The 16,795-nt window shown below is 36.3% G+C and overlaps 1 protein-coding gene across 1 annotated transcript in view; it reads right to left on the reverse strand.

Annotated features, from left to right (window-relative positions):
• Window positions 1–16,795, reverse strand: part of SLC9A2 (solute carrier family 9 member A2) — a 108,420-nt gene that overhangs the window by 45,071 nt on the left and 46,554 nt on the right. The window contains 1 exon segment of the mRNA XM_020987895.2: window positions 2,529–2,746. Within this exon segment, the coding sequence (XP_020843554.2) occupies window positions 2,529–2,746 (218 nt within the window).

The raw sequence follows: 16,795 nt of genomic DNA on the forward strand, positions 1-16,795 counted from the left end.
AATGAATAAATGAATTAATAAAATAAAAAGAGCATTTTACATTACTAAGTACAAAGCACTATGCTAACCACTATAGATGCAAATAGAAAAATAAGACAGTCCACGCTCTCAAGGAGCTCCAATTCTAGTGAAACCAAAAGAACATAGCCCTCTTACTGCTGACAAAGGTGGTACCAGAACCAATGACCTACTCTCCCTATGCTTGTTATGACTATTCTTGCCTGTACACACTTACTAGCTGTGTGACTTTGGGTAAGTCCATTAACTTCTACTTGCATTAATAGACTAGAAAAGGAAATGGCAAATCACTTAATTCTCTCTTTAGGATCAAGAAGCTTGTTTTGCTCGTGATTATTACCTCCTTAGTATTATATTCCCTATTAACAATTCCCCCCATCCATTCATTCCCATTCACTTTTCTTCTTATATGGCAGGAATGTAAATTCCCTTTTCTGTGTTATGTTTCTATTGTTTTGCATTATTTCTTAAAGATCTTTCCATATGTCTTTACATTCATTATGCCAAGAAAACCCCATGGACTGTATGGTCTATGGGGTCAAGAAGAGTCAGACTGTGACTGAACAATGAACAACAAAGATAAAGGAAAATCAAAAACAGAACAACATTATGTGATCTCGAAAGGATCAGAAACTAGGGTCCACAACAAAGTTCACCAGCAGCTAAGCTGCGTGAAGCTCCACATAGCCCTGAGGACTGATCTGCTTGAGTCAGCCCAGGAGTAGGCTGACCCAGAGTTATATGGCCTGCTGTGGTCACAGGCCAAGTTATACACTTTCTATGCTGCATTAGACAATGAATGTGTTAGGGATGAATGCTTTGTGGCAAATGCTTTCAATTTTAACCCATTCTCTCAGGGCAAACTATACCCTCCCCAAATTCATTTTGGACAGGAGATGTGTGTTTTGTACTTCAAGTCTTGCTGGATCTTTTCAGTAAATCTCTGTGGTTCAGTTGTTTCACTCGTGTCCAACTCTTTGTGATCTCATCTATGGTTTTCTTGGCAAAGATGGGGTGGTTTGCCATTTCCTTCTCCAGCTCATTTTACAGATGAGGAAACTGAGGCAAACAGTGTAAAGTGACTTGCCCGGGGTCACACAGCTAGTAAGTGTTTGATGCCATATTTAAGCTCAGGAAAATTAATGTTCCTGACTTGAAGCATTCTATCTACTGTGCCACCTAGCTGCTCTGTAATAAATATTATTTCAGTAAATAGTTCTTTGCAAAAGCTAATCAATATTAATTGGTTAAATGATATTAGAGCACTAATCTCTGGATCAATCAACAAAGACAGTGCATCCCCATCACATTAACCATACTTTGTGAAGATCAAGGACCTAAATTTATAGAGTTTAATTCTTCAGTACTTCAAAGATCTTTGATTTCATTGTTGTGGTGCTTCCTATACCAATTAAGTTAAGCGATTCCTGGACGGGAAATGATTTGAGAAGGAGTGGAGTGGAGAGCATAAGGTGTTACGAGTCAGAGGGTCTGAATTCAAATCCTACTTCTAATGCTTCCTTGTCTGTGTGACTTTGGGCAAGTCATAACCTTTCTGGGCTTCAGTTTCCTTCTCTGTACAATGAGGGGGACTTGGACTAGATGACCTTTGAGATGCCTTCCAGCTGTAGATCTATAAGCCTCTAAACCTTAGTTAGCAGCTACCATTAATTGCTGAAGTCAAAATAAATCTGTCAATTAGCGATTACAGCCTCTTTGCAGGATGAAACCCCTAAAATAACAGACATATCAGTTCTCCCTGAGATCACACTCAGTTGCTCTACAGCTTGATGAATCTTTGCCAAACTTTAATTCTACTGGAATATTCTTTAAGAAGCCAGCAGCTCCTCCACTCCATGATGAGATACTGGATTTAAGAATTTGGCAGAGGCTTTAAGAGTTCATTAATAAATTACTTTGTTGTTGTTGTTCAGTCATTTTCAGTGGCATCCAATTCTTCCTGACTACAATTTGGGGGTTTTCTTGGTAAAGATACTAGAGTGGTTCACCATTTCCTTTGCCAGCTCATTTTACAATCAAGGAAACTGAGGTAAACAGGGTCACACAGCTAGGAAGTGTCTGAGGCTGAATTTGAACTCAGGAATATGAGTCTTTCTGACTCCAGGCACAGTACTCTATCCACTGTGCCACCTAGCTGCCCCAGTAAATTAATAGGACATTTCAATTTCTTTTTTTTTCGGGGGGGCCCTAGGCAATGGGGTTAAGTGACTTGCCAGGGTCACACAGCTAGTAAGTGTTATGTGTCTGAGGCCAGATTTGAACGCAGGTCCTCCTGAATCCAGGGCTGGTGCTCTATCCACTGCGCCACCTAGCTGCCCCATTTCAATTTCTTTTAAGCTAGGGTTCATGAACATATCACTTTCCTACTCTCACTTCTTTTAGTCACTAAATATTTTTCAAACTTCCTTTTTTACAATGAAAATGTTTTAAAAAAATTTTTCGTGGTGTATGATTCAGTAGCATCATCTAGGCTATGAAGAACTCATTACCTAGGGCACGCCAGATCAGGCAGAAGATCAGGGTGAAGCAGACAAAGGCCCAGTTCCACTCATGGTTTTTTCCAACTGTTGACACTCCCATGAAGATAAATATCAAGGTCTCACTGACACTGCTCAGCATCTTCATGAAGTACTTGATGGTTGTATAGGATTTTTGAGATACATTTTCTTCCACATATTTATTCATGGTCATAGCACAAGCTGTGATCCTGAAAGAAGAAATGAATCTTAAGTTTGAAACCAATAATAGTAATGATAATAATAGGAGTCATGAAGTCAACCAGCCATTTATTTCTGATTAGCATGTCCACATTCAAAATATCAAGAAATGAATCATTCAAGCATTTATTAAAAGGATATCCAGTTCTACCTTTCTACCGTCAATGCCTAACAGGCTTTCTTAATGATATAACAAAATAAATTTTAGATTGGCTTTCTTCACAATAAGATTTTCTGGGCTAGCCTATGAAAAATATTTATTCTGGATTCATATTCTGAATGTAGCGAACAGAATTCCCTAATCACATATTCAAATTTCCTCGCATCTAAGTAGCATGTTTATATATTTCATAAGAATTATCACCCCTTCCTGTGTAGTACTTTGATTTTAAAACTCCAAGAGCAGTATGTTAAAAATGAGCTCACCTCATCAGGCAAGCAAGTAACCAAGAACGCATTTATTAAAAACTTATGTGCCAACATTGAGTTAAGAATTAGTGATACAAAGACAAAAAAAAAGGCAACAGTCCCTGATCTGAACATGCTTTCATCCTAAGTCAGCCTATGAATTTGTAGAATAAGATGACCACACTAGAGTCTTCCAAAAGAGCATAATTTAATATAAGACAATCTATCTTAGATCACATTCAAAAGAGATTATAAGTTACTGACTTAGTTATGATAATAACCCATTATTAATTTCATTATAAGGTATTACAGTGGGGTTCCAATGTATTTTACTCATTCTATTAACCACACAAAAGTGTATGATTCATAGGTAAGCAAAGTAACAATAAAGAAATTCTGTAAATGATAATGTGTTCCTGCTTATTTTCAAGGCTAAGATAGCCCACATTCTTTCCATATTCTCCGCTGACTTCCTTACCTAATCTTTGAGTGACATCCAGGTGAAGTAATTTGTACTAAGCATTTTTTCCCCTTGGATTCCAGGAATGCTCATCCTGGGCATAAGAAAACATTTGTATACTAAATGCATAAAATATTTTATAACCTTTCAACTAGGGACCCATTACGTTAAAGCCACAAATTCTTACAGGCTTTTTAAAATTCTGCCCAGAAAGTTTTTTTTTTAATGTAGTAAATGTATACATATTGTTTTTATTCTCCATATAAAGGCATTTAGTCTTACAAATAGTCATCAACCCACTCATCCACAATGAGCAATTACTCCTATCCAGAAAGAACTGCAGTAATGAATACAAAGTTCATGTGTTTTTCTTGATATCACAAGTTGACTAAATTCAATAAAGAGTAATTCGGTGTATCAAGAAGAAGGATTGGGATTTTAAGGAGGAAATGCTCAGGCTCAAGTTCTATGACCTTGGGCAGATAATTTCACCTCCCTCACCTCACTGAGCCTTGGTTACCTCATCTATAAGAGAAGCCAGTCTGGATGGTCTTTTTTCAACTCTAATGTTCCATATTTTTAACACTATTAAGTTTCCATCAATGGGTAAAAGCACTGTCCTGGATGTTGAAGAGAATGCAATGGTGAAACAGAAGATAGACAAGAAGTAGACAAAATAAAACAGTGTCAATGGAAACAACAACTACTATACAATCATATTGAAATGCTGTGAAATTAAAATGACTAAGCTTAGTCCTAAGGAAGAAACAACATAGAAGGCACTACCCTCACTTCTTTTTAATGATGGAAGACTGTGGGTGTGTAACAATGAATATAATGCTAGGCTTTTTCAAACTGTTGGTTAGTTTTGCCGAAAAACTTTCCCCCTCTCCTTTTTTTCATTCTTTAAGACATGGCACACTGTGAAAGGGAAAGAAAAAAGGAAGGTTGTATTGGGAAATGTGGATGATGAAAAACACAAGATATCAATTAAAACTTAAAAAGAGATAGAAGAAAACAATCAAAGACCATAAAAGAAAATTTCAATCTATGTGGAACGATAAGGGAATGTATTTAAAAACTTGGACACATGTCAATAGTGCAATGTAGAACAAATGTCATTAACAATGTTCAAAGTAGCACCAACAAATATGACAGAAATTTTTTTGGCCAACTGGGGTATAGTAATAATAGTAGCTTACCCTTATATGGCTGGTAAGGTTTACAATGTAAAGGTAGCTGCTCCTGGTGTTACTTTCCCCACTTTATAAGAAAAGAAAAGTGTAACTCAAAATGATAAAGAGATGAGCCTAGGATTATAAAAAGAGCTGAGATAGTCCAACAATAATATTGTCAACTTAGCCAGAAATGCAAATTCTGGTTAAGTTCACAAAAAACTTAATGAAGGTAAGAGAGATTGCTTCAACAGATCAGATTAGGAAATCCCTGATATCTATCCATGGACAAAAAAGGAATGGTAAAAGAAAAGAAAAAAAATCCTCTTTCCACCTCTTCATCAAAACCAGGCCAATGAAGAGCTTCTTCATTCAAAGTCTTCAACTCAAGCAAAGATTTTACCCCTCTCCCATCACTGATTGGGTGGCTCCTTCCCGAACCTCCACCAGGCCAACCACAGCTTATTGCTCTCCACATTGCATTCCATACTTCCTCTATCAAGCTCTTGCCCCATGTAGATTGGATTTAAGAAAACAGATAAGATTGATGAGAATCAATGTTGATGTTCTCAATATACAGATGCAGAAACTAAGGCATAGTTCCCGTAATTGTTAGTACTTTCAACCTCCATTGAAAAAAATGATTTCCTTTATCTATCTATGGAATAGTTTGCCATTACTATCAACTCTACAACAACATGGAAATTTGTATAACACTTCAAGTTTTGAAAAGCAAACATAATTTTACTTAATGCTCACACCAACCCTGTGAGTTAGGTGCTATTATTAACTTATTTTGCATAAGGAACAAGTAAGCCATATAGAGTAAGTGATTTCTCCAGAGTAAAACAATAATATAATAATAGTAATCAATCAATCAATATTAATTAAATGTCTCCTAAGTGACAAGCAATGTGCTTAGCACTGGGGATACAAAAGGAGGCCAAAGATAGTCCCTGCCCTTAAGGAGCTTACACTCTAATGGGGAGACAACATGCAAGAAAAAAATATACAAGGCAAGCTATAGATAATAAATAGAATAAATAGGACATAATTAATAGAGGGAAGGCACTGTAATTAAGAGGGGATGGGGATTTATACACCACCTACCATGTGCCAGGCACTGTACTAAGTACTTTACAAATATCTCATTTGACCCTCAAAACAACCCAGAAGTTAAGTATTATCATTATCCTTATTTTATATTTGAAGAAACTGAAACAAAACAGAGGTTAAGTGACTTGCCCAAGGTTACACAACTAGTATGTGCCTGAGGCAGGATTTGAATTCAGGTTTCTCTAACACTAAGCCCAATATTCTATCCACCATGTGCAAGGTGTGATTCCAAGTCAGGTTTTCAGATTTCCAAATTCAATATTCTATCTCATATACTGCTTTACTAAAAATAGTTGAAAAACTTCAGTCTAACAAACATCAAGTTCTTTAACAACTTTATACAGGAGAACAGCTTCTTATTTAAATGCCTGGTCTTCTGAGATCTATGCCGGAATGGAAAGCCAATCAATGTGAAAAATGTTACGGGAACCTTCATACAGGTGGACATTAACACAAGACAAAGGGGGATTATATGTCACAAGACAAAGATTTCTGGCTGTGACTCTCAAGCAGATATACTTTCCACAGTTATGTGCCTGTAGTTATGGGGCTATGTGGCAGTTAATCCACCTTCTGACTTACATTCACTATTTAGAAGTCTAAAAAAATAGCTTAATCTCAAGTTTCTACACCCACACCAGGAAAGTTTTCTGTAACATGAACTGCACAGAATAGGGAATGGAATAAGTAAAGAATGTTCTTTAAGAAATAACAGCAACAACAACATATGCCCCCATTTTGAGTCTGTGTAGTCTGGAAAAGGTGTGTGTTAACTTGTAGGGGAAACACAACAATCCAGCAACAATAATAGCTGAAAATCCTCCACAAATAGTCTGGCAAAATATATAAACATAATTCACTGCTGAGCAAAGGGGTGCCACATATTAACATTAACAGTGAATAATTATCTGTTTTATCTCTATTCATTATAAACCAAGCTGGTGATTTAGCATATAACTGTGAATATTCTGTAGAATTTCATTCACATGAGGTGACTCAATTTATTCCAAGGCACTAGTATACAACATGGTGAGTTGACCATGTTGTCCAACCTCCCACTAAATGCCTCCATTTGCAGTTCCCTCTGCAATATCTCTAACCATGTTCTTGCCCTAGATAATCTCTCCTCTCTTGGATGTCACAACATTGCTCTGTCCTGGCTTTCCCCCTACCTATTGGACTCTTCCTTCTCAGTCTCCTCTGCTAGATCTTCTTTCAGGTAATGCCCCACTAACCATGGGTTTCCTTCAAGGGTCTGCTTGGAGCCCTCATCTCTTCTCCCCCCATATTATCTCACTTGGTGATCTCATCAGCTTCCATAGGTTCAACTATTATCTCTTCAAATCTATATATGCAACCCTAATCTCAACCAACTGCAAGTTTGGCATCTCCAGTTTCCTACTGGATATCTCAAACTAGATGTCTCATTGACATATTCAAATGTATTCAATATATTCAACAAAATGATCTTTCCTCCCAAATCCTCCCCCTCTTCAGAATTTTCCTATTATGGCCAAAGGAAACACCATCCTAGTCACCCAGGGCTCAAAACCCCAGTGTCATCTTTGACCCCTCCCTCTCTCTAGCACTCATCTCAAACATCTAATTTGTTATCAAATCTTTTCATTTCTACTTTTACAGTATCTCTTTTGCCCACACAAACAGGCTGCCAACCTCATATAGGTCCTCACAAGATGGTCTCCTGCTTAGTCTCAAGTACCTTCCCACTCCAATCCATCCTCCACTCAGCTTCCAAAGTCATTTTCCTAAAGTGCAGATCACACCACATCATCTCTCTATTTAATAAATGCCAATGGCTCCCTGTTACCTCTAGGAACAAATATGATCATCTGCTTGGCTTTTAAAGTCCATCTACAATCCAGCAACACTGACCCATTTGCTGTTCCTCCTGAACCACATTCCAATTCATAACAACATTTTCTCTGGCTGTCCCCTATCCTTGCAATGTTCCCTCCTCTCCACCTCTACTCTCTGGCTTCCCCCAAGATTTACCTCCAATTCCACCTTCTGCAGTGGTCTTTCTCATCCTCCCCTACAACTCTAACACTAATGCCATCCTTCTGATATTACCTTCCATTTACACATATATCCTGCATATGGAGCAGCTAGGCCTGAGTTAGGAAAACTCATTTTCCTGAGTTCAAATCTGGCCTCACACACTTATTAACTGTATGACCCTGGGCAAGTCACTTCACCCTGTTTGCCTTAGTCTCTTCATCTGTAAAATGAGCTGGGGAAGGAAATGGCACCACTCCAGTATCTTTGCCAAGAAAACCCCAAATGAGATCACTAAGAGTCTGATATAACCGAAATGACTGAACAACAAAATATCTTGTATATACATTTTTTGGCAGTAATCTCCCCCATTAAAATGTGAACCACTTGAAGGCAGGGAACACAGTTGTTTATTTGTTTGTTTATTTTTTTATGCCTGGTGCATATTAAGCACTTAATAAATGTTTACTGACTGACTTATAGGTAATTATCCAGCTTAAGCACCATTGCCAGGGACAGGAAATTTATTACCTCAAAAATAGTACATGCCATTACCAAACAGCTCCAATTATTTAAAAGTCCTTCTTCATATTAAGCTTCCCTATGACACATAGGAAAAATATAAATAAGACATAGAAAATACTTTTTTAAAAAGGGTGAAAAAGCAAGAACCAAGACAGAACACATTTAAGAAGGAAAAAAACATCTAGAGATTATTCATAGGCTATTCAATTTGTGAATTATTCTCCTATTTTGCTTCTCCTTCATTCTTACCTTCCCCCTCATCCAATCTAGCCTTTTGATAATATTGAGGCTCCTTAGTTCATTCAATGGAGGATAGGTAAGCGTTGAAGGTTAAACTCAAACATCCATTTTGTTAGCAGGAATGAAAGCTAATAGCTAAAAAAAAGAATTTGTAAAAATCATGTAGACATCAGGAATCTACTGTTTCTCATTCCCACAGATAATTTAAAGGCATATTACATGCCTATATCAGTATGGCAAATAAAAATACTATTCGTGAATCTTCACTAAAATGATAAAATTTTTGAAATTCAGCATTATATAAATAGTATAAATATGAAAAAATTTCCCCTTTCTGGGTCAAGTAGCAAAACACTCTCAAATGCCCATAATGGATCTCTAATCTCATCAATTCAGCAGTTCCCTCCAATAATACAAGTTCCAACCTACTTAGATCTGCCCATTCTACATGGTTCTCATCCATAGGATCCCAAACCTTTACCACAGGGAAGTTATATGACATGCCATAAGTCTTCCTCACTTTCTCCCAACATCAGAAGGGTGCCAGCAGAATACTGTAACTCCTCGGCTGTTATTTCTCACTGTCAGGGTGGGTTCAGCTCATCTTCTCTTTCTTCCGTGCAATTCGTTGATGACATTGTTTAGTCTTGTTCTTTTGAAAGTACTTCAGTGGTTATTTGTTGTAGGCTCCCCATACCCTCCTGCTCCATTGTCCTCTGCGTGCAGCATTTTTCATTCTTCCCAGGCAATGGTATTCCAGGTCTTTCTAACATAGAGCAACACCAGTAAAATACTGAAAAGATGGGCCTTTGCTGTTATGAGAAATTCTAGATCTGAAGGTGCTTTGTAATTTTCCCAACATCTTCTCCACGCTTTTTAAAACTCTGAGCCCAGCTCACTCTCTATCTGTACTTCCACCATTAATTCATAATTAATTGATTTTACCTAGTTGAGACCCTCAATTTTTTGTCCTTTGGATTCCTTTGAAATTGTTCTAATTGGCACAAAATTCTCCTTTTAGTGAAGTTGTTGGGGGTTTTTTTGAGAGTTAATGGGGACTAAGGAAAATGTTTAGGCAAAGATTTGTTAGTCACATGACCCAAATGATCTACCATCACTCTAAGAACATCAACTAATTCATAATATTATAATTTTGCTTTAAAAATGTTTCCTCCTCCTACCTTTATTTTTCTTTGTCCTATTGAACAAAACATACACTGTATCAATTGACATAGCTTGGTCTTTCAAGGTATTATTAAATTCCAGTCCTTCTTCTAGTCATCAGGTCACTCAGGCACAGTGAAATTAAGATACTTGCTAAGCTCTAAAGCAGACTAAGGGCAGAATTAGGATTTTCTTGTTCTAATACATTCTTAATCTTTCATTAACTACTAAGAACCAATATTAAATTTAATGTTAAATTTTAAAAGGTTCATACATTGAAATTTGAAGAGTAAATACAATAGAGTACTACTATGTCGTAAGAAAAGCTGAGCAGGTTAATTTTAGAAAAACATGTAAACACTTGCATGAAATAAGGATGAGTGCAATGAACAGAGCCAAAAGAACATTATATACTGTAACAGTAATATTATTTGAAGAATAACTGAACAACTAAGTTATTCTGAATATTATAAATACTAAAATCAACTGCAAAGGACCTCCAGAGAAAGAATTGATAAACAGAAGTATGTATTCTGTGGTTTTACGTAGATCCATATAGATCAATTGCTCTATCTATCTACCAAATGGCTGCCTTCTCCAGTGCAGGATAGGGATGGAGGGACGAAGACAGTTTGAAACTTAAAACGTAACACAAAATTAATGAAAATTAAAGAAAATTTAAAAAAACTGAATGTTTAAAAAAAGTGTAAATGCAAGTTTGTCAAGTGTATTTCCTTGTCAAAGGAATTGCAGAAAGATGGTTTGGTTGTTTTTTTTTTTTAAAGCCAGTCCTAAAATATCCATAGTGAGAGAAACAGTGTTATGGATAATCGTATACAACAGACAAACCAAAATTGATATTCATACTAATTCAGCTAAAATTTCATTCCCAACCTTAAACTGATAGATCTTTATGAACCAACTAAATGCCACATCATTTAGCTGGATCTTTGGTGTTCCCTGTAATTTTCCTTCCAAGAAACTTATTTTCCTAATTATGTTTTTCTTGTGCTAAAATTAAAGTGCATTGGCATTCCTTTAGCAGAGCCCAGCTTATGGAGCTAAAGAGCAGGGAAGATTACACAGAAACATGCTAGGTATGGGCAAGTTTGATTTCTTTTAAAAATTATTCTAGATAATCTAAAAAGTAGTTAAGCTATATTCAGATAAGTGAGTGGCAATTATATTGCTATGTAGTTACATTAAGTTTATGTTAAAGGTATATACATATATAAGTATATATACATATATATGTGTGTACATATCTACATATGTACCCGTATGTATGTAAACTTGAGCACTTGCTGGTAGCCCCTAGCATAAAGTTCTTTGGGAATGACACACCTAAGAAGCAACCACAATGATTGAGGCAGGAAGCATAATAATAACAACTTTACTGTTGACTGTTATAAAGCTTCTTTAAAAGTATATTCCATGAAATGAAACCAGATTGTGGTAGCATTTATTATAATAGTAATTTTTGTTTTAAAAACAATCTTTCTAAGGTTCAACACATTTAGTATACCCCCAAAATATCTAATTATACACAGTAAATTTGAAACATTAGTAATTTTTGTAATCCAAAACTTATGTGCATTTCTAAATCAGTCTGTCTATAAGGACAGGATTATATAGTATCTACTGTTCACTAGAATGTGAAACTTTTGAAATAAATATCTATAAAACAGAAGAGTAAGAGAGAGAAAAAATATATTATGGTGTTTTTCCCCTGTAAAAAAGTGATACAAAATTTTTAAGAAATACTTCATTTGTATTCAGTAGTTCTTTGCAAATCTCAACTCAGAAAAAAGATTACACTTATAAACTCAACAGCTTTACATCTGAAAACTTTGCTAATCTGTAGACCTTTGGGATTCAAAGGCATCCTTGGGCAGATTTCCAGTCCTCAGCAAAGTTTTGTAAGAACACATGTCAAAGGGCCCTTGACAGGGAGAATATAAGACAGTGGTTTTCCTGTTTCTCTTTGTCAGCTTTAATCCCACTCCCATTCTTTCAAATTGGCATAAACCAACCTGACGCCACCTTTCTATACTCCGCTTTTTTCTGTTGCTTATCATCTTTTTAAAAAAATCTTCCCCAGATCTTAAATATGTGAGTAGATAGAGCAGAGGATAGTAACATTTTGTGCTTTGCTTCACAACTGCTCAGTAAAGTCAATGAAAATGAAGAAACTGAGGCTGAGAGAGGTTAAGTGACTTGCCCAGGATTGAAAGTCTCTGAGGCAAAACTTGAAGCCAAGTCTTCCACTTTATCTACTATACCAACAACAGATTGAGAAATGGAAGAAACTACAGAGGTGGCCTAGTCCAATCCCCTCATTTCACCAGTAAAGAAACTGAGGCCAGGAGAGTTTGAGTGATTTGCCCAAGATCAAAGAGGCAGTGTCAGGTCCAGGATTTAAAAAAAAAAAAGATCTTCAGTTCCAAATGCAATGCTAATTCCTTTGTACAAGAAGTGATTTTTTTTCAAAAAAAGAGACTTTCTTTCCCCTCCCCCTTTTATCCACTTCATATCAGTTTTGGCATTCAAATATTTCTTTTAATTTGTCACAAGGTCAGAAAAACCCTTTCACTACTTTTCTCCCCTGATGCCTCGTCATATAACAGAGGTCACTCTTTGTTCTCAAAGGCCATTCCAGCAGAGTGCAATCTCTGGTAGGTCTTAAAAAGATAGAAAAAAGCTTCAAGCATAGGTTCAGGGGATGGATTGTTACTGAAGAACTAGTCTAGCCAAATTCAGAGAGATTCATCACCAAACTATTGGCCAAAAATTAAGACTATCTTTTCCCCAAAAAACTGATTCATTAATCTAGGATATGGAATAGTTTTGTTTTACATAAATAAAGGAAGTCAGATACAGGTGAAACCACAGTTCATTTTGCAGTAGTAAACAAGAGGAAGGAAATTACTTTTCAGGAGGTTTTTCTTAATATCCAGGGTATAAATGAATAGTGAAAGATAACTAGAATAAAATGAGGTGTCTTGTAGTTTAACTCAAGTATCATCACCCCAGCCCTCAAGTCATTAATTGTGATGAATCAAGCACATGCTCACATTAAAAGTGTTTGATCAAAGAGCTTGGACCCAACATTTGCCTGAGGAGAAAACAATCTCACAGTAACCATTTGCAACTGCTTTCATGAATCATTAAATTTAAAGTAGAATTAGATGTAGATAAATTATTTTCCCCTCAACACAATGCAGCATGGCAAACCTAAGGGCAAGCAGTAGGAAACAAAGCAGAGAATATAACATAGAATGATGGATCTAGAGCTGGAAGAGATTTTAGAAGCCATTTAGTCCAACTGCCTCATTTTATACATGAGGAACCTGAGGTTAAGTGACTTGTCCAAGGTCACATAGGTAAAGTGTCAGAAATGGGATTTGAACCAAGGAGAAATAAGGTAATGATCTGAATAATAGAAACAAAATAATAACAAATATCTCAAAGGTGAAATTATTTTGCATATAGTATCCAGAGAATTGGGAGTAAATGGGATGCTTTAATTTAATCATCTGGATAAATCTTTCATTTCTCTATGTCCCTTTTGGCTTTCTAGACAGTTGTAGTGTTGTTAGAGCAATTAGGTGAAAATCATTTTAAAATGAGATACAGTGGTCTAGCCACAGAGTTAGGATTCTGTAATACAGTGGTTTCTTTTTCTAACTTTGCTTTAATTTGTTGTATGACCTTGGGCAACAACTTAGCTTCTCTGTTTCACTTTTCTTCATGAAAAATAAGAGTTTTTCACATTTACTGCACTCCTAAGATGCTTTGCCAATTGACTAAAAGTGGATTAGAAAATGATACAAATGTGAAGCAGCATTACTATAAGAACAGCCACCATTTTGTGAAACTATTTTCTTTCCATTATCTTAAATAAAAGATGAAATTAAGCTCATAATTGTGATGGAATTTCACTTCTGAATTCTTTTCAGGTTAATTAGCAAAAAATGCAAATGGCATTGCTATGGAAATTATTTCAGTTATTTGCTTCATATATTTAAAAAAAAATCAATACCAATCCTTTGGGTTTTAACATAACATGGGTCTGTCAAGTTAAAGTCACTTTTTGTTAGATTAGAGACACCAGTGACATTGTAACATACCACAAGAGAGACATAAATTGAAAGATATGAAAAACAACATGTACCAGAGATACACCATAACTCCCAGACTCAATTTCTCTCTCCCTAGATCACATTCTACTCACTCTTGCTCAATTAGCTATTAGCAACAAGCAAGCCTAAGGCACAGATACAGACATCTTCTCCTAATCTGGCTTCCTTTAATACTTTTTAGAATAATGGTACCATCAACTATTACTGATTTCATCTCTTTCCCATAGTCCTGACACTGTGAGGACTATACTAAAGGCACCATCCTCTAGTCTGCTTCTGAAATGAACATCAGAAGTTTTCCCATTTGTTAAAGTAATATTAGTTTTCTGCTATTATGTGTTTACTATATATGGTGCCTCCTGACTCTCTTTTTGACAAAAATATTTAGGGTTAAGCAGGTGGTATGAAGCTTCTGTGCAGTTTACAAGTCAGTTTACAAATATTTTGATTAACTTAATTTCTGAGTACCAAATTTTATTTTCCAACCCAGTTTTCATTGACCTCTCCGTATATCTTCACATTAAAGTCACTAAGTATCAAGTTATGTGTACTTCATAGAATTTCTTCACTTCTTTATCCTCTGTAGCAGAAATTGGCAGAAACTGCAGTTTCTGTTGGTTTATGTTTTTCATGAGCACTGCAAGGCAAGACGATCAAGTGTTCCATGAAATGATGTTTCTTGTTTCCTTTGGGTGTACAATCAAACCAACTCCTCTGACTCCTTTATTTACCCCTCCAAGGGGAACCTGAGAACCATCTTTCTATTTAACTGAAGTTTTTTCTTTTTTTTAAATGCCTTTGGGTTTCACTTATGCCAAGAATTTCACTTGTGATTCACTTCCTTCAATAACATATTCACTCACAAATGGTTCTACATCTACACATTGGGAAATAGCATATCTACCCACTAGAGAGGCAGTATTGGATCTACTCACTGAGGTGTGTGGCTGATACAATGCAAAGAGTACTGAATTTGGATTCTGTTCAACGCCAACATTTACTACATAAGTGACCTCGGGCAAGTCACTTTAACTCTCTGTGCCTCAGTTTCATCTGTAAAATGAAAGGAGAAAACTAGATGACCTCTAAGGTTCCTTCTGGATCTAAATGTATGATCCTAGTCATTATACAAAGATCACACATTGAGAAGAACAACAATTCAGTAATTATTTATTGAGGATATACAAAAAGTCTTTCCCCACAAAAGTATTACTCTGATGCTTCATTATGTTTGCAGAATGATCTTGGGTTCTTGAAGGCTTTATGGAATAACTCATCGGTGCCACCTATGCAACATCATTGTACTGAGAGGAACAATTACTAAGACGCAGTAGAAAAATATGAGAAAACTTCAATGACTAGGTATAGAGAGGAACAAAGCAGAACCAGGGTAACAATATGAATAATGTCATAATAACATATACAAAAACCACACTAAAAAGCACCTGATTTCAGATCAATTGCAATGAACAATTTTGGTCCCAGAGGTCAGATGCTGAAACACACTTTCTTTCACTCAATAGAGTAATGGTGAGACAACAGGGGCAGAACGGTGCATGTGCTGTGAAAGGAAGTTATTTTGTTGACTGGTTTTAGTAAACATTTTTCTTTGTCACAAAAGGAGACTTCAATGGCAAGGGGAAGTAGACTGGTGAATGACAGTGATATTAAAAAAGCATCAAACTTTTTATTTGTTTTTAAATAAAAAGATGGTAAGAACTGCAGAATGAAGTGAATTTTGTTGTTTAGTCTGTTTTTCAGTTGTATCTGACTCTTCATGACCCCTTTTGGGGTTTTCTTGGCAAAGATACTGGAGTGGTTTGTCATTTCCTTCTCTAGCTCATTTTATAGATGAGGAAGCTGAGGCAAACAGGGTGAAGTGATTTGCCCAGGGTGACACAGCTAGTAAGTGCCTGAGGCCAAATTTTAACTCAGGAGTTTGAGTCTTCCTGACTCTTAGGCCCACCAATCTATCCCCTGCGCCACCTAGAAATGTATACTCTGTGGTAGAATTTGTAATGGAGCAGGAGAGGTGAGCTTTGACATAGACTGTAGACTTTGGAAGAGTAGATTTCTACAGACTGGGAAAAAGCAGAGATGTGATTTCAGGCAATAAAATTCCACAGGAGAAATCGGACCAGGAAATGGTGGAATCTGTCAATAATGAAATTTAAAGATGTTAAAAAACATTCTAATCAGAAGAAAAAAGGGGAGTTGTCTAAAGAGAAGCATCTGGATGTCCATCAACTATCTCAAAAAAATTTTAAGGACACGTATAGAACACAGATATAAAGGTAGATAGAAGATTAAAAAAAGGTTAGAAAAATCCTATAAAATTAGTGTCAGGAGTGCTAATGATCAGAGGGAACTGAAGCATAAAAAGAAAAGCGATTTTTTTTTTTGCAGGGGGGCTAGGCAATGGGGTTAAGTCACTTGTCCAGGGTCACACAGCTAGTAAGTGTTATGTGTCTGAGTCCAGATTTTAACTCAGGGCCAGTGCTCTATCCACTGTGCCACCTGGTTGCCCCAAGAAAAGGGGGTTTTTTTGTGGCTATATTGAAAAGAGGATGATCAAAGAAGGGATAGGACTACTGTTTGGAATGAGTGTAACAATACTAACTGAAGACAGACAGACTGACAATCAGTTCTAATTTTCCTTCCATTTTCTCGGGCAAGAGGAATGGTCTTTGGACTAGAAAGAAAAGAGCAAATATGGTCAATAGAAAATTGATAACCATGATAAGGAAGGAGCAAGAAAGCACCTAGCCATCTTTGATTAATTGAGATCACCTA

Source organism: Phascolarctos cinereus, unplaced genomic scaffold (assembly GCF_003287225.1).
Source record: "Phascolarctos cinereus isolate Bilbo 61053 unplaced genomic scaffold, phaCin_HiC Scaffold_7;HRSCAF=346, whole genome shotgun sequence".
Lineage (NCBI taxonomy): Eukaryota > Metazoa > Chordata > Mammalia > Diprotodontia > Phascolarctidae > Phascolarctos > Phascolarctos cinereus.